Source organism: Heliangelus exortis, chromosome 5, assembly GCF_036169615.1.
Source record: "Heliangelus exortis chromosome 5, bHelExo1.hap1, whole genome shotgun sequence".
NCBI classification, from domain to species: domain Eukaryota; kingdom Metazoa; phylum Chordata; class Aves; order Apodiformes; family Trochilidae; genus Heliangelus; species Heliangelus exortis.
The window spans coordinates 36,478,799-36,499,379 of NC_092426.1; the positions used below are offsets into that span (position 1 = coordinate 36,478,799).

Genomic DNA, 20,581 nt, shown 5'->3' on the forward strand with positions numbered 1-20,581 from the left:
GCATTGGTGAGGCCGCACCTGGAGTATTGTGTCCAGTTCTGGGCCCCTCAGTTCAAGAAGGACAGGGAAGTGCTTGAAAGAGTCCAGCGCAGAGCTACTGAGATGATTAAGGGAGTGGAACATCTCCCTTATGAGGAAAGGCTGAGGGAGCTGGGTCTCTTTAGTTTGGAGAAAAGGAGACTGAGGGGTGACCTCATCAATGTTTTCAAATATGTAAGGGGTGAGTGTCAGGGAGATGGAGTTAGGCTTTTCTCAGTGGTGACCAGTGATAGGACAAGGGGTAATGGGTGTAAATTGGAGCATAGGAGGTTCAAGTTGAATATCAGAAAAAATTTTTTTACTGTAAGGGTGACGGAGCCCTGGAACAGGCTGCCCAGGGGGGTTGTGGAGTCTCCTTCACTGGAGACATTCAAAACCCCCCTGGACACGTTCCTAGGCGATGTACTCTAGGGGGCCCTGCTCTGGCAGGGGGGGTTGGACTAGATGATCTTTCCAGGTCCCTTCCAACCCCTAGGATTCTATGATTCTATGATTCTCCTCCCCACTTCTTGAAAACTGGTGCCTCTCCTAAGTTACTTTCTATAGGTAACTCATTTTGATGCAAAGGCAGAGCTATAGAAAGGCAGAAAAAAAAACCCTGGATTGTCAGACACACAAAGTTTTAGAAAAATGAAGACACACAGGGCACAGAATGCAGTGGTGGGGCTGTAAGGGTAAAGAGAGAGCTGGCAGAAGCAAAGCTCCCATGGCAGCCAAAAAAAAAAACCAGGGTAGCCCAAAGAAAAATCTCCTTATAACATTTGCTGTTCCTGTGACAAATCCTTTCTGCAGCCAACAGGCCAATGCAAGCCCAGAGGAATAACAACATTTCTGCAATAATCTAGTGGAAAAGAACCATGGGAGGATCAAGACCTGACACACACACCACCCTCCCTCTGGGACATTCCCACAGCTTGCTGAGCCTCAGACACCAAGGACAGAGGTAAAATGAGGTGTTCAGAGCTGGAGGAAGCAGTGGGCAGGAGGAAAGGGGCAGTTGTTCATTTTTGTGAAATCTGCACCACTTCTCCACCCTCTCAAATGTAAGAGCCAGGCACTTGGAGAAAAAAGGAACTGACTTCAAAGCTGCTGTTTATTTTAAAAACATGCAGAAAAGCAGAAATCTTGGAGTCATCAGCAGTTGTCATGTCATACAACCAAATAGCTTCTACAAATACAGGCCACTAAATGCTCACCAAAGTAATCAAACACACTAAAGCCAATATATAAAACCCAAAGGAGAAATCTTAATTTTTTTTAAAGAACTGAGTATGTGTCTTCTTACACAAACTTGGAAAATAACCCTGCAATGTAACAGTTGCAAGTTCTTACTCCTTCCTATATATTCTCATCACCCAAATTAACTCTAAACCCAATCTCAGCCTGTACTGAGGCAGAGGAACTCAGAACCAGGATGTCAAAAGTATCACTCCCTCCACTCCCAAGGGGATTTTTGCCCAGCAGTTCTGTCAGTTCTGCTTTTTGGAACAATTCAATATTTTTCGTAGACTTTCCTAGGGAAAAAAAAAAAAAAAAAAAAAAAAAAAAGAAAAGAGGATAACAGAGGAGAGGAAAAAAGAGAGGCAAAGAGAAGAAAGAAGGGAAAGAGAAAAAGAGAGGAAAGAGAGGAAAGAGAGAAAAATAAAGAAAATAGAGGACAGGGACAAAAAGGAAAAGAGATGAAAAGAGATGAAAATAAGGAAAATAATGCAAAGAGGGGAAAGAGGTAAAAGAGGGAACAGGGGGGAAAGGGGAAAAAGGAGAAAGAGGGGAAAATAAGGAAAATAGAGGAAAGGGAGGAAAAGAGAAGAAAGAGAGGAAAGAGAGGGAAAAAAAGAAAAAGGAAATAGAGGAAAAAAGGAAAAAGAGGAAAGAGAGGAAAAAAGAGAGAAAAAAGAGAAGAAAAAAGAGAGGAAAAGAGAGGAAAAGAGAGGAAAAGAGAGGAAAAGAGAGAAAGGAGAGGAAAGAGAGGAAAATATGGAAAAAAAGGAAAATAGAGGAAAATAGAGGAAGGGGAGGAAAGGGAGGAAAATAAGGAAACTAAGGAAAATAGAGGAAAGAGAGGAAAAGAAAGGAAAAGAGAGGAAAAGAGAACAAAAAAGAGGAAAAAAGAGATGAGAGAAAAAGAGAGAAAAAGTGAGAAAAAGTGAGAAAAAGTGAGAAAAAGTGAGAAAAAGTGAGAAAAAGACAGGAAGAGAGGAAAAGAGGGGAAAAGAGAGAGGAAAAGACAGAGGAAATGAGAGGAAAAGAGGAAAACAGAGGAAAATAAGGAAAATAGAGGAAAGGGGAAAGAGGGGAAAGAGGAAAAAGAGGAAAGAGATGAAAGAGAGGAAAGAGGAAAGAGAGGAAAAAAAGGAAAAAGAGGAAAGAAAATTCAGAAAAATAGAGGAAAGGGAGGAAAGAGAGGAAAGAGAGGAAAGAGAGGAAAGAGAGGAAAGAGAGGAAAGAGAGGAAAGAGAGGAAAGAGAGAAAGAGAGGAAAAGAAGAAAATAAGGAAAATAAGGAAAATAAGGAAAATAAGGTAAATAAGGTAAATAAGGTAAATAAGGTAAATAAGGTAAATAAGGAAAGGAGAGGAAAGAGAGGAAAGAGGAAAGGGAGGAAATAGAAGAAACAGAGGAGAGGGAGAAAAGGAAGGAAAGAGAGGAAAGGGAACAAAAGAGAAAAAAGAGAAAAAGAGCAAAAAAGAGGAAAGGGAGGAAAGGGAGGAAAGGGAGGAAAGGGAGGAAAGGGAGGAAAGGGAGGAAAGGGAGAAAAGGGAGAAAAGGGAGAAAAGGGAGAAAAGAGGAAAAAAAAAGAAAAAAGAAAAAAAGAGAAAAAAGAGAACAAAGATTAAAAAGGTAAAAAAAAAAGAAAAAGAGAGAAAAAAAAAGAAAAAGAGAGAAAAAAGAGAAAAAAAGAGGAAAAAATTAAAAAAAAAGAAAAAGAAAAGAAGAAAAAAAGATTAAAAAAGGTAAAAAAAGAAAGGAGTAGCTTTTGTGAAGGACATTTTCACAATCTGCTCACAAACACAAAAGTGCACACCTCTAGCAAGCGTGGCAGGATGCCTGCCAGCTGTCACTGCTGATGTCCCCAGGACCCACAGCCAGAACAGCCTGTAAGTAAGGTACAACATTTACCAAACTACCTCCACCTGTACCTGGGACACTTTGTGCAATGGAATGGCACCCCCATCCAGTAGCTATACCAGCTGCTGATGTACAATCCTGAGCCAAATCAACCCAAACTTTTTCTTCCTCATCAAGTCCAACAGCTTTATGGGAAGAATTTAGGCAGTATTCAGATTTATGGCCTCCTTCCCATTAGCAGTATATTGTAAGGTGCCTTTACCTCCTGTTTATGAGTGGCCTTGGCAGAGGATTCTTTGGGAGGGTGCACTATTTGCACCTCGTCAGTGACTGACTTTGGCCAGGAAAAATAAGAAACAAAAAATACAGGGTGTATTTTCTAAGTTATGCTTGTCTTCAGAGAGCATTGCCCCAGACAAAGTGGGCTGATGATGTGCCTGTTGAGAGAACTCCATGCTGATTCCTCAGAAATTGTTGATATGAATGTCAGTTTTCAGCTATTAAAGCTTCTGCACTCTATTGGCAAGTTAAGGTACCAACTGCCATAGCACTCCCAAACACAGCATCCCTCCAGCACATCAGCATTATTTAAATCCTTATCACTACTGTATAGAATCATAGAATTGGGTGGGCTGGAAGGGAGCTCAGAGCTCATCAAGTCCAACCCTTGATCCACTCCCGCTGCAGTTCCCAGCCCATGGCACTGAGTGCCACATCCAGGCTCTTTTTAAATATCTCCAGGGATGGAGAATCCACCCCTTCCCTGGGCAGCCCATTCCAATGGCTGATCACCCTCTCCCTAAAGAAATTCTTTCTAATGTCCAACCTAAACCTCCCCTGGCACAACTTGAGACCTCTTGTGCCCTCTTGTCTTGCTGAGAGTTGCCTGGGAAAAGAGCCCAACCCCCCCCTGGCTCCAACCTCCTTTCAGGGAGTTGTAGAGAGTGATGAGGTCTCCCCTGAGCCTCCTCTTCTCCAGCCTCAACACCCCCAGCTCCCTCAGCCCTTCCTCACAGGACTTGTGCTGGATCCCTTCCCAGCCTACTTGCTCTTCTCTGGACCTGCTCCAGCACCTCAATCTCCTTCCTGAGCTGAGGGGCCCAGAACTGGACACAGGACTCAAGCTGTGGCCTCCCCAGGCCTGAGCACAGGGGCAGAATCCCTTCCCTGGACCTGCTGGCCACGCTGTTCCTGAGCCAGCCCAGGATGCCATTGGCCTTCTTGGCCACCTGGGCACACTGCTGCCTCCTCTTCAGCTTCCTGGCAATCCAGACTCCCAGCTCCCTTTCTGCCACTCTGTGCCCAGCCTGGAGCTCCCCATGGGGTTGTTGTGTTGAACCTCATCCCGCTGGAATCAGCCCAACTCTCCAGTCTGTCCAGGTCCCTCTGCAGAGCCCTCCTGCCTTCCAGCTCATCCACACTCTCCCCCCAGCTTAGTGTCATCTGCAGATTTGCTGATGATGGACTCAATCCCCTCACCTAAATCATCAGTAAAGATATTAAACAGAAATGCCCAAACCAGGAGAAAGCTGTGAAAGTCAAGAGATTTTAGCAGTAGGAATGTGCTCACTTTGGCTAATGCAGATTTTTCTTGTAAAAAAGCATCAATAACCAGTAATTTTACCTAAAGTTTGTTTTTAGTGTGTTTCATTATTTAGTACTACCCAAAGCTAGTTTGGATATTTCTCTTTAAGTCCTAATTGTTTTACTGTGTCTTGCAAAAGAGACGTGCACACCCAGCCAGCAATCCTCGTGCCAAATTCAAAACAGATGTTTATAAATAATTTAAAAATCTATATTGAGGCCAAGTACACAGAGTTCACCAAGACAGCACGCTGCTATACTAGAAATCCTGCTCAAGTTACCTTCCAAGGCTACTTCTAGCTGTACAGAGCTTTCATTTGCTAAAGGCTAAAACAATCTGATAGTCAAAAATCACCATTTCTAGTAATACTCCTCATCCTCATGTGGTTTCCTCCTATTGCAAATACTATACAGCAACAAAAATAGGAATATTTGGTGCAGAGATAGACAAGAGGCATGGTCAGTGCTCTTTTCAGATGCAGGCCTGCTCAAACAGTTGAAGTCTTCTTAATTTTACCAGACTTTTGAGATATATATATATATTTTTATATATAATTCATACATGAGCCAGGAGATGAAGCACAGACTTTCCAATCCTGCCCATGCAAATGGCACAGCACAAGAAGACTGTTCCTGTCTGCACCATCTCTGAAGCCTTGCACTGCCAGAACAAGAGTTCCAAGCCAATCCAAGTCAGAAATATTCCTGATGAGCCATCAGTGCTTTGAATAGCTGTGGAATAATGCTATTTTCTCTTTTATACAGAGGCATCAAGGGGAGGAGGGAAGAGAAGAAAAAAGTCTTTTTGTCTGTCATACCACCAGCACTAAAGGAAGCATAAAATAAGGAGAATTTAAAACAAAGTCCAGTTTCATCCACCCTTGATTCCCCAACTGTTTCCTGAGTATTGCAATGGCACAATTCACAGACTTTTGCATCAAAGAAATCCTGTGTGAATGCTGTGATCTCCATACAAACTAGAATTTGGACACACTGGTTAGTTTTCATTCTGCCAGGTAAGAACTTCAATCTGTGATAAGAGTTAAATAAATGACTGTGACAATGACTGCTGCCCTGCACTGTCTCATCTCTCTTCCTTAGATACCTCTTTCTTTGTAGCAAAAGCAACTACTATAGAAAGCCCTTAAGCTTTAAAAACAAAAGTGCAAAACACCATTGTTTTGTTTAAAATCTATGCTACAGATAGGAAGATGGCAGGAAATTTTTAGAAGCTTTTTAAAGCTCACATAAAGCACTGGACTAAAAGAAAGGAAGCTGGGGAAACACTACCCAATACTGCCATCAATTCTCCATGCACAGTGCTGGTGTCTCACCAGGACAGCACAAAGGTTGCACAAGACTGGCAACCAACACCTCCCCAGGGGAGATGTGCAGCAGTCTCTGTGCATGCATTCACTTTATGTTACTACAAATTCTCTCTGATAGAGCTTGTGGGCTTAGAGAATAAAACTGCCCACCCTACACCCCATTTTATTTTGCTGCATTCAAAAAAAAAAAACAAACAAACAAACAAAAAAAAAAAACAAAAAACAAAAAACCCACAAAAAAAAAACCTGATCCCTGCCCCAAAACATTATGGCAATCATTAAGTATTCATAGGACTTGAGAGGAATAGAATCATAGAATTGGGTGGGCTGGAAGGGAGCTCAGAGCTCATCAAGTCCAACCCTTGATCCACTCCCGCTGCAGTTCCCAGCCCATGGCACTGAGTGCCACATCCAGGCTCTTTAGAAATATCTCCAGGGATGGAGAATCCACCCCTTCCCTGGGCAGCCCATTCCAATGTCTGATCACCCTCTCTGTAAAGAAATTCTTTCTAATGTCCAACCTAAACCTCCCCTGGCACAACTTGAGACCTCTTGTGCCCTCTTGTCTTGCTGAGAGTTGCCTGGGAAAAGAGCCCAACCCCCCCCTGGCTCCAACCTCCTTTCAGGGAGTTGGAGAGAGTGATGAGGTCTCCCCTGAGCCTCCTCTTCTCCAGCCTCAACACCCCCAGCTCCCTCAGCCCTTCCTCACAGGACTTGTGCTGGATCCCCTCACCAGCCTCGTTGCCCTCCTTTGGACCTGCTCCATGAACACACAAAATATGAGTTAAAAGGCTTCCAAAAGCTGGTTTTGCTGCTGTTGTTTTAGGGCATTGTTGTAGCTGCTTTTGCACAGGCAGCAAGAGAAGTGAAAGAAGACAGTCAGCTTTCTGCTTCTTACTCTGAGAAGTAAACTGTGAGTAGCCAGCACCTTGTTCAGGCACAGGGTTGTCACATGAACTCAGCAGAAGCATCATCTTCTCTGGAACAGGCAATGGTGGCCACTCAGAGTCCTGCCCTGTTAAGGAACTAGAGACTCTGCCCTTTACCAAAATTAATAAACTTGCTTCCTACAACTTCAAGAATACACCTAGGAAAGGTTACTGATGCATTACCCCTAAAAACCCACAAATGTGACTTTCAAAAACTGCCTGGTAGTGCCAAATAGAGTTGCTAAGAGAAAAGAGCAGCTACCTCAATGACCATTTACATAAAACCTTAAATAACAGACCAGGCAAAACAAAGTAACTTATTTCAGAGAGAGGAAAAGATGTCAAGATAACCCTTTTAGTGGGCTGGGTTAAAAAAACAGGGTATACAAACATTAAAACACATTTGTCTGGGGGGAGGGTCCTCTTCTCTACAAACACAAAATTTGAATCTCAACTTTTAAAAGAAAAGTCGCAGGTCCATTGAAAAAAAAAACCAAAAAAAAAAAACCAGCTAACAACACCCCAAAAACCCCCTCAGCTTGTAATCATGAGCAATGCATAACCACTGCAGATTCCAGATTTTCAGACAGAGGCCTGAGACAGCTCTTTCCCACCATAAGGTACCAGCCTCAAAACCCAGAGATGGGATTTTCATTTGGGATGGAGTTCAACTCCCACTACCTGAGGAACACGACTGTCATGTAACAGAAGGACACACAGGACCAACACTCACTCAGCTATGACAGTAAATAAAAACCTAGCATTTGTCCAGGTGTAAGATGATGACAGCACCAAGGTAGCAAGGAATATATATATTAAAATATATGACTGAGAAGGCTAAGGAAACAAGTTCAGGGTAGAAGACACATACAACCCTGTATTTTCTAAACCTTGCTATGAATCTAGCAGTCCCAAGCAAGCTAAAACATGATTTCTGCTTTTGCCTGTTTACTGATTTTTCTTTTCACAGATACATTCTAGTCCCTTTGAAATGAAAGACAGTTTTGTCATTTTCCTCAGAGAATGCAGTATTTTGTCTAGTACTTAATAATTACATCCATGTGGAACATACAGTGAATACCTAGAAAACAAAATTTTACTGTATACATTTGCCAGATAATTTTTTACTTCAATCTACTTCAATCTGTTGTGCTAATGTAAAATATATACAGATTTCTAAATTATTTCCATTTACATCCAGTAAAGGAGTTAGTAGAGATTATGGCAGTGTTTGATTAACATAGTGCTTAATTTATCCAACACACACTTGTGTTACAAAGCAAAGTTTAAGTCAGCTCAAGAAAAGTATGAAAATGAAAAAAAAAATCCTCCTGTCTACCTTGAGAAAGGTTCTCTCTTTGCACACAGTTTTATCAAGAAAGGTAAGTACAAAGACTTTGTAAACAGTACCCAAAAAACCCACAGAAAAGCTATTTTAAGCAGAGTTGAAGTTGTAAATAAAAATGAACTGTATGAATACTAAGGATGCTGCTATCTTGTGTCATATCAAGATTGTGCTTGCACCAAATATATTTCAAGTAGTTTATCACACAGTTTGAATAAAGGAGAGTCAGGACTTCTATTTTGGTTTGGTTGGTTTTTTCTTTGGTTGGGCTTTTTTGTTTGATTGGTTGTTTTTAAAGGTAACTGGAACAGCTTTTGAAATAATAACCTAAAGATCTATGGCTATCATTTCTCAGAATACACTGGTCTTACCACTGGCATTACAAAGTGTTAAGACAGAGCTTTTAAAGGAATGTGCTTGAATAAGCCAAACAATCACACTTGCTTTGGGGGGGTAAGAGGGAAAATAACCTCTAATATGCTTGTTGCTTTTATTTTATTTTGATACAGCATTTAGCATCAGTTGTGCACAAGATTCAAGGAATGTTTTCTACAAAAGCTGCAACACCCTTGTCAGCAGTAGGCAATAGTGCTTTATGTAAATTTTTGTGGTTATACACAAGAGTGCAAGTTATCTAATAGTCTATAAAACAACAAAAAGTCTTGCATACATAATAGTATTTCCTTTTACTTACCACAATGTGATTAGAAAGAGCAAGGGAGCCCACAGCACAGGGAGTGGTGAATGAATCTGCAGCAGATTAATAAACACACACCCAGCAGAAACCAAATTATTTACTTTGCATCATTTCCAGACTGATGTTTAAAGTCATTTTCTTTCCCATGTAACTTGCCTTTCGAAGAGAAATAAATTTTACATGTTTCTGGAAATTGGAAGAAACTTTCTCTAACAGGCAGGACAATTCTCTCCCAGCCTTGCTCTTACACTTTTCAATGGTGTTCTTAGGGGCTCAAACTCAGCTCTTCCACCCCTATCCCACCCTCAAGCCTCATCACCTGCTGCATCCCAAGAAGGTGCTTAGAGGACTGTACCATACAGAGCTGCAGTGACTAAGAAAATTGCTGCAGCTCAGATTCTGACAGTAAACAGAACTTGCAACCTACACAGCTGCAAGTCCAGTTCAGTTTTGCAGCCTGGGACATCCTCTACATTTCTTTGATGCCCTGATTTGCTAATGCATGGAGGAGAACTCAGGAACTCTGGAGAATTAGGAAATGAGCAACCGGCCAGGAGGCTTCAAGTTACAGCTTGAAAACAATGAAAAGCAGAGAAAGGCAAAGGACAGCTTTCAGATTAATTAATCTGTTCAGCAGGTCTTTCAGATAACATGTCTGTGAGGTTCACAGATGATGGGGAATTCATTTGTGAGTCATTAAAGACACTTTTCAGGTAAGAGCTCCTCGCCAGTCTCTCCTTTTCCAGGCCACAGAGGTAGCTAAAAAAATAGAGAAGATATTTTCAACATCAGAATGTCTTCTGTTTTGCTGGGTCCTGCACAAATAGCTCACAAACTTCAGGGCCTAACAAAGCACTTTAAACTTTGAAAAAAGTGTCACACAGCAACTTGCATGTGGGCAGCTTGCATGCCCTAGTGACAAGTTTTTAACTTAACAGTGCTATAATTTTACACTTCAATTAAACAAACTTGCTATGAACTATTTTACCCAGGCCTCAATCCATGCACAATCCATGAAGGAATGTGATGTCTTCTAGTCACTGGTGCATACTAAAAAGAGACTCCTCCAGTAATGCACAAGGCTGTGGTAGAGAGCACCGATTCTTAAAACCCTTCTTTCCCATCCCTAAGACTGCTTCCATAGCAGTTCTCACACTACACTGAGACAAGGGAATGAAAGGGTTTGTAGAAAGAGATGAGAATCTAAACAGCCCCCCTGTAATCCAGAAGGAAACAGTCAGTGACCTACTGAGCTGCTTGGATCCCCACAAATCTATGGGACCAGATGGGATCCACCCAAGGGTGATGAGAGAGCTGGCAGAAGAGCTCGCCAAGCCTCTCTCTATCATCTACCAACAGTCCTGGCTCACTGGGGACATCCCAGATGATTGGAAGTTGGGGAATGTCACGCCAATCCACAAAAAGGGACAGAAGGAGAACCCGGAAAACTACAGGCCTGTCAGCCTGACTTCAGTGCCTGGCAGGGTTATGGAACAGCTCATCCTGGGGGCAATCACACAGCACCTACAGGATGGACAAGGGGATCAGACCCAGCCAGCACAGGGTTAGGAAAGGCAGGTCCTGTCTGACCAACCTGATCTCCTTTTATTATCAGGGAACTGCCTGGTGGATGAGGGGAAGGCTGTGGATGGAGTCTACCTGGACTTCAGCAAGGCCTTTGACACCGTCTCCCACAGCATTCTCCTGGAAAAGCTGTCAGCCCACAGCTTGGACAGGGGCATCTGTGCTGGGTTAGGAACTGGCTGGAGGGCCGGGCCCAGAGAGTGGTGCTGAACGGTGCTGATCCAGTTGGCGGCCGCTCACTAGTGGTGTCCCCCAGGGATCAGTGTTGGGCCCAGTTCTGTTTAATATCTTTATTGATGATTTAGATGAGGGGATTGAGTCCATCATCAGCAAATTTGCAGATGACACCAAGCTGGGAGGAAGTGTGGATCAGCTGGAAGGCAGGAGGGCTCTGCAGAGGGACCTGGACAGACTGGAGAGTTGGGCTGATTCCAACGGGATGAGGTTCAACAAGGCCAAGTGCCGGGTCCTGCACTTTGGGGAGCTCCAGGCTGGGGACAGAGTGGTTGGAGAGCAGCCAGGCAGAAAGGGACCTTGGAGTTTGGATTGCCAGGAAGCTGAACAGGAGCCAGCAGTGTGCCCAGGTGGCCAAGAAGGCCAATGGCATCCTGGGCTGGCTCAGGAACAGCGTGGCCAGCAGGTCCAGGGAAGGGATTCTGCCCCTGTGCTCAGCCCTGGGGAGGCCACAGCTTGAGTCCTGTGTCCAGTTCTGGGCCCCTCAGCTCAGGAAGGAGATTGAGGTGCTGGAGCAGGTCCAGAGAAGAGCAAGGAGGCTGGGAAGGGATCCAGCACAAGTGCTGTGAGGAAGGGCTGAGGGAGCTGGGGGTGTTGAGGCTGGAGAAGAGGAGGCTCAGAGGAGACCTCATCACTCTCTCCAACTCCCTGAAAGGAGGTTGGAGCCAGGGGGGGGTTGGGCTCTTTTCCCAGGCAACTCTCAGCAAGACAAGAGGGCACAAGAGGTCTCAAGTTGTGCCAGGGGAGGTTTAGGTTGGACATTAGAAAGAATTTCTTTATGGAGAGGGTGATCAGACATTGGAATGGGCTGCCCAAGGAAGTGGTGGATTCTCCATCCCTGGAGATATTTCAAAAGAGCCTGGATGTGGCACTCAGTGCCATGGGCTGGGAACTGCAGCGGGAGTGGATCAAGGGTTGGACTTGATGATCTCTGAGGTCCCTTCCAACCCAGATGATTCTATGATTCTGTGATTCTATGAAAGTGGGCACCAGTAAACTGAGACCACCTGGACGCAGAGCAGAAGATGCAGAGGAAGTGAATTATGAAGGAAAAGGCAGGAGGTGGCTGTGCTCCATCCTGGTCCTGAAGATGCTCTTCCGGATGCATCATTCGCTCCCCTCCCAAGCACAGCACTCCCTTCCTCCTCTCCTGTGACACAGAGCTGAGGTTTAGTTTAAGAGCAGTCAGCAACCACAACCAGGTGCTGGAACTGTGATGGGATACCAGAGGGACAAACAGTTTTGAAATTAGCAACACATAAAAACTAGCACTGGTTTCTGCTGACCTGCATAAACAAAGGACATGCCAAATACCCCAGTTGGAGCTGTAGCAGACGAACACCCAACCCAGTTTTAAGCCCAGGCACAAGGAGAGCCCTGGGCACTCTACTGAAATACTTGAAGGGTAAAGCATCCTCTTTCCCAGCCATTCACACTGTTAGTGCAGGCCTGGAGCTCAGATCTGGTATCCCAGCATCACCCCACAGGCCCTGGTGTTGGCATCTTCCAGAGCAGAAACCAAGAAAGAGAAACAACATTCCTAGTTCACATAGTTACGTGCTAGCATAGAAAGTGTTTCCATCAACAGCTCCTGACTGAGAGCCAAAAATAACATTAAGCTTTCCTTACAAAAGTTTAATATCTAATAGACCACGCAGCAAGATGTCCAGAAATATATTGTAAAGGGATTTAACCAGTTCCCAGCTTCTACTTAATACCTTATTATTACCTATTACTACAGTCAATTTATAGCACCCATTCAGGCTTGCATATCATTCTGAGGGGAAAATGTATGTACACAACATGTATCCATCTAACCACAAAGTAACAAATCTTTTTTTAGTATGTAGAAATGTAAAAATATAATAAAGACTTTTTAAAAAGCAATGTCACTCCAGAGAACATATTTGAGGGAATTTACTCACCAGACAATATTTTGGTGATCAAAAATTATATAATTTGTTACAGAATGACAGATGGCATTATGAAAAACATTGGCTACAAGCTATTTAAAATTTAGGCCAAACAAAAAACTTCTGCATTCTGTGTAACTGTACTCACTTCATAGCTATTGGGGATTATTTGCACATAAGAACCCTCTGTTAAAGAATGCATTGTAATGGGTGCTGCAGAGAACAAAAAGACCACTCTTTGCCTTATGCTAAATAACAAGATACAGATGTGATTAATATAATTTATAAAAAATGGCAACTTTAAACAGAAAGCAGAATTTGATGAAGTTCCATCTTAACTTCCTTTAACATCTGAATAGTCTGTAAATTTCAAGATGCAAAAACTATGTTCATCTGCCACTGTAAATTAAAAGAAGCAATGAGTGAAGCTTGTATGATAGTCTAGGAAAAAAAACCCATGCAACCAACACTCCAGCTCTAGACTTTGCCTGCAGAATTTCAATTTTGGGGACATTTTAAAAAAAAATAAATTATTTGCTGGAACTGTGATTGTACACATTACAGTACTTCAGTCTACTTGAACTGAAATTTTGATGAGCTCTGGAAACATATAACTATTTGAGGCAATCATGGCATTGTGTATAGAGTGAGAGAGGCTTGTGTGACCACAGTGTGGAAGTGGTATAAGAAGCTGGAATAGAAAGAGCAGGCTCTAATCCCATGACAGCTTTAGCCCTTTCAGCCTCTATCATGGTTTGAGGCAGACACCAAATATATGAAGTCCTAAAGTCATTATATTTGGACAACTTTGATCACAGTTAGAAAGCATGATTTTATGTCAGAGTGTTCACAAGCAACATCCCATCATTCCCCTTCCCTTTTATAAAATATTAATATCCATCTTGAAACACTTTCCTTGAAACACTTCATCACTTGAAACACCTTCCTGACTTCAGCTGTGACAATACACAACAAGGAATAAAAGGCCTTTTGCCTTTGGGGTCAAACACCACAGACTGGTCTCTACTCCCCATCCCATCAGCTACACTGCCCCAAGTTGAGAAGATGGAATTATTTAACAGCCTTTTCTCATATTATCTTCTGGGTTTCCACTGTCACCTTTGTACAAACATTTCCATTCCAGTGTCAGGTTAGGTTTTTGTGTGTGCAGCCTTTCTGATCTCACCCTCCTCCTCTTCAAGATACATCCCTGACTATGGAACTGTTGGCCCATGCTGACTGTGTTGAAGGTTTTCCTGTTTATCACACCTTATCTGGCAGAACTATGGGTGCTGTTTTATGCTATATGCATTATTATGTACTGCTTAATGCTAACCACCAGAGAAGAAACATTAAGACATACGTGGTGCTCACCAAAGAGAATCTGGTGAGAGGGAAGATTATACCTCTGCCAATTCAGTCTTTTGCTTCTCTCCCCCAACTGACAAGAAACATTCATTTTAATTTATGTCTACAGGAGACCTACTAAGTCCACTAGATAACTGGGAATAGGTAGCCAAATGCTACACTGGAAGACGAAAGTCTGCATGGCCAAGTCAGGCTTTCAGATACTTTCAATCTCCACTAACTGTGAAAGACTGAGCCAAAAGGGTCTTATGGACTGGATAAATTTAACCAAATCATAATTTAATGTTATTATTTGGCAATTGTATACTGTTTTGGGTTTTCTGGGTTTTTTGTTTGCTTGTTTGTTTTAAATATTATTTCTAGAGAGCATAATGGCAATTTATTCAACCAGTAAATACTAAGAATGATTAACAATACAGGAGAAAAAAACAAATAATATCTCCAATACTAAAGCAACATTAAACAATTTAATGCTCCTTAGCATACTTCTGTGCTGCAGCTCTTCTTATAATATGTTAGCATCTACTAAAATCTGTTCCATTCACAACTGTGCAATAAATCAGCACAGTATTACTCAATCTGCTTCTTAATGGAATTATGGACAAAATATTTTTAAATCAGTTAGCTTTGAGTTGAAGTTAGAAGATATCACAAATGTGTAAATTATTTCCCATATTTTCCTATTTAAGACTGGAAGGTGTGTTTTTTGGCTTTGTTTTTTTTTTTTTTCTAAATTTCATTCAACACTCTCATGTCTTGTCTTGTCTTGGAAAAAACCCACAGACAAGTAAGAGTTCTAATGTGCTGCTGTATTGCTGGCTAAATGACTAGGCTAGTTTTCAGACTGAGCAACTCTTGAAGAATCATTTTCTCTGGTACATGAAAGAGTTATTTATCAGAGAAAGTGCAGTCAGAAGACAACGTGAGAGTCTCATGCTAAGAAAAAAAAAAAAAAAAAAAAAAAAAAGACTCCGACATCATCTAATCAAAGACAGGCTCTCAGAGCTCAAACCACGTTTCAAAATATTTCTGCCTTAACAGGAGGAGGAAACTACCAGAGGGTGAAACTTTGGCTGCTTGGCTTTTCTTTCTTTTCCTTCCCGCATTTCCAAAGCCTGCAGAATTTTAAATATGTAAAATATCCAAACAACACCGGAGCACCGTGCTCCGGCATCTTTTTGTTTGTGGGAATTGTCTTCAAGCCGTATCACATCGCTTTTGGGATTTCTATTGGAGCCAAGCAAGCCGGGGAGGGAGCGGGGCTGAGCGACAATGGGAATATCCGGCTCTGCCTCCCGCTGGAAAAAACAGCAACAACAGGAGGGGAAAGGAAGATTCCCCGACACTGGATGACAATCGTCCTGGGAGAGTTCTGGGGAGCTCAGGAAGAGGGAAGTCAGCCTCACAGCTCTACTGGGGGACTTTTCCAAGAAAACTTTCCAAGCTAGTTAGCGACTCAGAGAGGAAAGTTCTCCCACTCCTCCTACCTTACCGCTAAGCACCCCAGCGCCGGCTGCTGCTCCCCCAGTCCCAGCTAAGCCGTCCCCGTCCCCCGTGTGAGGACCAGGAGCATCCCACCGCCGCCCCGTTTATCCGCCCCGTTATCCGTCCCGTTTAGCCGCCCCCGTTATCCGCCCCGTTATTCGCCCCGTTTACCCGCCCCGCTGCCGCCGCCACCGGGACCTCCCCGCCCCCGCTCCGCGTCCCGCCGCACCTTTTGCTCAGAGGCCGGACCCGCACGGCCACCTTGACGTTAGCCATAGCCCGGTTCACACCCCGCAGCCCCGGCCCCGCATCACGCCCCGACGCGGATCCCCAGAGCCCGGAGAGGACGGGGGGGAGGGAGGAGCGGAGCCGCCCGCCCCGCCCCGCCCCGGGCAGCCCCCGCGGGGGCGGGAGGGAAACCTCCCCGCACCGAGGGAGGGGCATGGAGGGGCTTCGGGAAAAGGCTCCGAACGCACCCGTGCGGCAGCTCCTCCAGCACCCGCAGAGTGGGTGTTGCCTAAAACTGGTCCGACCGAGAGAGAGGGACGCCTGGACCAAGAGACGGTGGTTTCAGGCTTAAAATCGCCAGTGCCCCGCTTCCTCCGGCAGGCACAACACGTTCTCGCTGCAGCAAACCAACCCGGGTTTTACTGAGGAGCTTCATGCCGACAGCCCGATTAAATGGGTGCTGCCACGAAAGTGCTCACTAGGGACCGCCCAAGAAAAAGCGATTTGTTTCAGAAGTGAAGGGCTGCCGGACTAACCCATCGTACCCCTGCTCACGTTTCTTTTCTAAGTAACATGCAGGCATGGGTAAAAATCAGGGGGAATGCCAAAAGGCAGATACCATATTAGGGGTACTGTTATAGACCACTCAACCAGGGACAGGAGGTTGATGAAGTGTTCTGTAAGCAGCTGGGTAAAGTTTCAGATTTGCTTCCTCTTGTTCATGTTGGGAGACTTTAATTTATCAGATATCTGCTGGAAATACAACCCTGCAGACAGGAAGCAGTCCCGGAGAATCTTGGAGTGTGTGGAAGATAACTTCCTAACACAGCTGGTGACTGAGGGAAAGCTCACTGCTAGATCTGCTGTTTGTGAGCAGGGAAAGACTCATGGGAGATGTAAGGGATGTAAAGGTTGGTGGTTGTCTTGGACAAAATGACCATGAGATGGTTGAGTTTTCAGTTCTTGGGGAAGTAAGGATGGAGTAACTTCCTCCCTGGACTTCCGGAGGGCAGACTTTGATAAGTTTAGGAGATTGCTTGGTGGTATCCCCTGGGATATAGTCCTCAAGGATAAAGAAGTCCAGGAAGGCTGGACAATCCTCAAGAGGGAAATCCTTAAGGCACAGGAACAAACTGTACCAGTACATCTTAAAATGAGCCAGTGTGGTACAAGACCAGCCCGGCTGAACAAGGATCTTTGGGCAGAACTCAGGAAAAAAAGGGAAGTCTATCGGCAGAAGGAAGGGCAGGCAGCTTGTGAATATTACAAAGTTACTGCAAAGATATGTAGGAAGAAAATTAGAGAGGCCAAAACTCAGTTTGAATTAAATCTGGCTACCCTCATTAAAGATAATGGAAAGAGTTTCGAAGAATATGTAAATAGCAAAAGAAGAGCTAGGAAGAATCTCCTCCCTCTGCTTGACCTGGGAGGGAAACTTGTGACTTGGGGACATGGAAAAGGCTGAACTGCCCAGTGCTCATTTTGCCTCAGTCTTCGTCAATGCCAATTGCTCCCTGAGGGTACAGCTCCCTGAACTGGGTGACCAAGATGGGGAGCAGAATGAAGCCCCCATAGTCTGGGAGGAAATGAACAGTGCCCTGTTGTGCCACATGGATGTGCACAAGTCTATGGGACCAGATGGGATCTACCTGAGGGTATTGAGGGAGCTGGCAGAAGTACTCCCAAGCCACTCTCCGTTATTTATCAACAGCCCTGGCAAACTGGGGATGTCCCAGTTGATTGGAAACTGGCAAATGTAATGCCCATCTACAAGAAAGGTTGAAAGGATGATCTGGGGAACTATAGACCTGTTAGTTTGACCTTGATGCTGGGAAAGGTTATGGAGCAGGTCATCTTGAGTACCATAGAATTGGCTGGGTTGGAAGGGACCTCAGAGATCATCAAGTCCAACCCTTGATTCACTCCCCCCGTGGTTCCCAGCCCATGGCACTGAGTGCCACATCCAGGCTCTTTTGAAATATCTCCAGGGATGGAGAATCCACTACTTCCCTGGGCAGCCCATTCCAATGTCTGATCACCCTCTCAGTAAAGAAATTCTTTCTAATGTCCAACCTAAACCTCCCCTGGCACAACTTGAGACCTCTTGTGCCCTCTTGTCTTGCTGAGAGTTGCCTGGGAAAAGAGCCCAACCCCCCCCTGGCTCCAACCTCCTTTCAGGGAGTTGTAGAGAGTGATGAGGTCTCCCCTGAGCCTCCTCTTCTCCAGCCTCAACACCCCCAGCTCCCTCAGCCCTTCCTCACAGGACTTGTGCTGGATCCCTTCCCAGCCTCCTTGCTCTTCTCTGGACCTGCTCCAGCACCTCAATCTCCTTCCTGAGCTGAGGGGCCCAGAACTGGACACAGGACTCGAGGTGTGGGCATCACACGGTACATACAAGATAACCAGGTGATCAGGCCCTGTCAGGATGGGTTTACAAAAGTCAGGTCCTGTCTGACTAACCTGATCTCCTTCTACAGGAAGACGACTCACCAAGTGGATGAGGGAAGAGCTCTGGACACTGTCTATCTGGATTTTAGTAAAGCTTTTGACACTCTCTCACAGCATTCTTATTCAGATACTTACGGCACTTGGGTAAATATACTCTGCATTGAATAAAAAATTGGCTGTATGGTTGGGCTGAGAGAGTAAAGGGAAGTAAATGTGGCTGGTGAGTGGTCACGAGTGGTGTCCCCTAGGGTTCAGTGCTGGGGCTTCTTCTCTTTAGTATCTTCATTAATGCTTTGGATGAGGGAATTGAGTGTACCCTCAGTAAAATTGCAGATGACATCCAACTGGGTAGTTGTGCCAATCTGCTGGAGGGAAGTCTTACAGCAGGATTTAGGTTGGAGCAATGGGCCAAGGTTAATTGTATGAGATTTAACAAGGCCAAATGCCAGGTCTTACACCTGGGTCATAACAACCCCATGGAGAGCTACAGACCTGGGGAAGTGTGGTTAGAAAGCTCTAAGTTGGAAAGGGACCTGGGGGTATTGGACTTACTATGAGCCAGCAGTGCGTGCACAGGTGGCCAAGAAGGCCGATGGCTTCCATTAGGAACTCGGTGGCCAGCAGGAACAGGGGGGTGATCATCCATCTGTACTCAGCTCTGGTGAGGCTGCATCTGGAGTCCTGTGTTCAGTTCTGGGCACCTCACTCCAAGAGGGACATGGAAGTGCTGGAGAGTGTCCAGAGAAGAGCAACAAAGCTCCTGAAGGGCCTGGAGCACAAGTCCTGTGTGAGGAGCAGCTGAGGGAGCTGGGGGTGTTTGGTCTGGAGGAGGCTGAGAGGAGACATTATTGCTCTGACTACCTCAAGGGAGGTTGGATCAAGGAGGGAAACAGCCTCTGCTCCTTAGTGAACTGCGATAGGATCAGAGGAAATGGATGGAAGCTGTGCCAGGGGAGGTTTAGGCTGGATGTTAGGAAATATTTTTTCACTGAGAGGGTTGTCAGGCATTGGAATGGCCCAGGACATGGTGGAGTCACCATCCCTGGAGGCATTTAAAAGGAGTTTGGACCTGGTCCTTAAGGACATGGTTTAGTAGCTGACTGTGGTGTTAGTCAAAGGTTGGACTGCATGATCTTGGAGATCTCTTTCAACCTAAACATTCTGTGATTCTGTAGTAGGAAAACCAGCACTGCTTAAAGTGCAAAACACATTTAATTAATATATGGGTAATTTAAGGAAAGTCAGTATCTTTTTCCTCACTACTGGTAAAGGAGTATTTTAAATTCCTCTGAAAAACTCCACTCTTTATGTGGGTTCAATTTATTACAAGAAGACAAAAACATGGACATGCTGGACCATGTCCAGAGAAGGGCCACAAGGATGATCAGAGGGCTGGGGCACCTCTGAGGAGGGACTGAGAGTTGGGGTTGTTCAGTCTGGAGAGGAGAAGGCTCTGAGACCTTATTGCAGTCTTCCAGTATCTGAAGGGGGCTACAAGAAAGCTACAAGAAAGCCTGGACTGCTTCTTCCCATTTCACAGACCGTGCAAAGCATTTTCAGTAAAAATGCCAGCTCCTCCTCTGTAGAAGCTTTTTTTCTCCACATCTGAAATGACAATGACGTGGGACTTTGGACTCAAATCCTGCAGTGACATATAGCAAATGCTCACACAAAGAACCCATTCAAGTTTATGGGACTCAAATGCCAGCTTATATTCTCAGATCCTAACTCCTGACACTCTGCTTGACTTAATCCAAATTGTTTCTGTCCTCTTAACTTCTCAACAGGAGAAGAAAAGGAACATCAGGTACACTTACATAGCATACCAGAGAATTTGTTAGGCTATACTCCTTGACATCACCAGCACACCCAGCAGAACATAGTCTACAAAGATTAAAATGGGATTCTTGGAGAACTTCAAATACAGAGTAGACCAATTACAAGCAAATCAGATCAGAAGACTGAAGGAGGGACCAAAGATTCCTAATTCTAAGTTTTCATGCAGTAGCCAGCTCAACTAGTGCTGTGTAGTACTGAGCCACCTAGTGGCTACTTTCAAAAAAATAAAGGGGTCTTATTTTCATAAAAAAAAAAAAAAAAAAAAATCTGCAGGATGGGTGTATGAAGAATTCAGGTAACAAACAATACAACAGTAGAAAAGAATACATCTCCATGACTTCCAGTTTTTCTGTATCCTGAACTGGACATCCTCCAATGACACAGCAACTCTCCTGCTTTATGGATGTCCTGCCTATGACATTTTACCAGCAAGTCTTTTCATGAAATAAAAGTCATGGTTGCAAAGTGGAGCAATCAGTGCTTTTGCTCAAG

General features: G+C 44.4%; 1 protein-coding gene across 2 annotated transcripts in view; it reads right to left on the minus strand.

The window, feature by feature from the left end:
• Positions 1 to 15,924, minus strand: part of STARD9 (StAR related lipid transfer domain containing 9) — a 119,532-nt gene extending 103,608 nt beyond the window's left edge. For both annotated transcript variants that reach the window (XM_071744626.1, XM_071744625.1), the window contains exon 1: positions 15,804 to 15,924. In XM_071744626.1, the coding sequence (XP_071600727.1) occupies positions 15,804 to 15,850 (47 nt within the window). In that variant the 5' untranslated portion in view covers positions 15,851 to 15,924. The remainder of the gene's footprint in view (positions 1 to 15,803) is intronic.
• Positions 15,925 to 20,581: the final 4,657 nt, after the last annotated feature.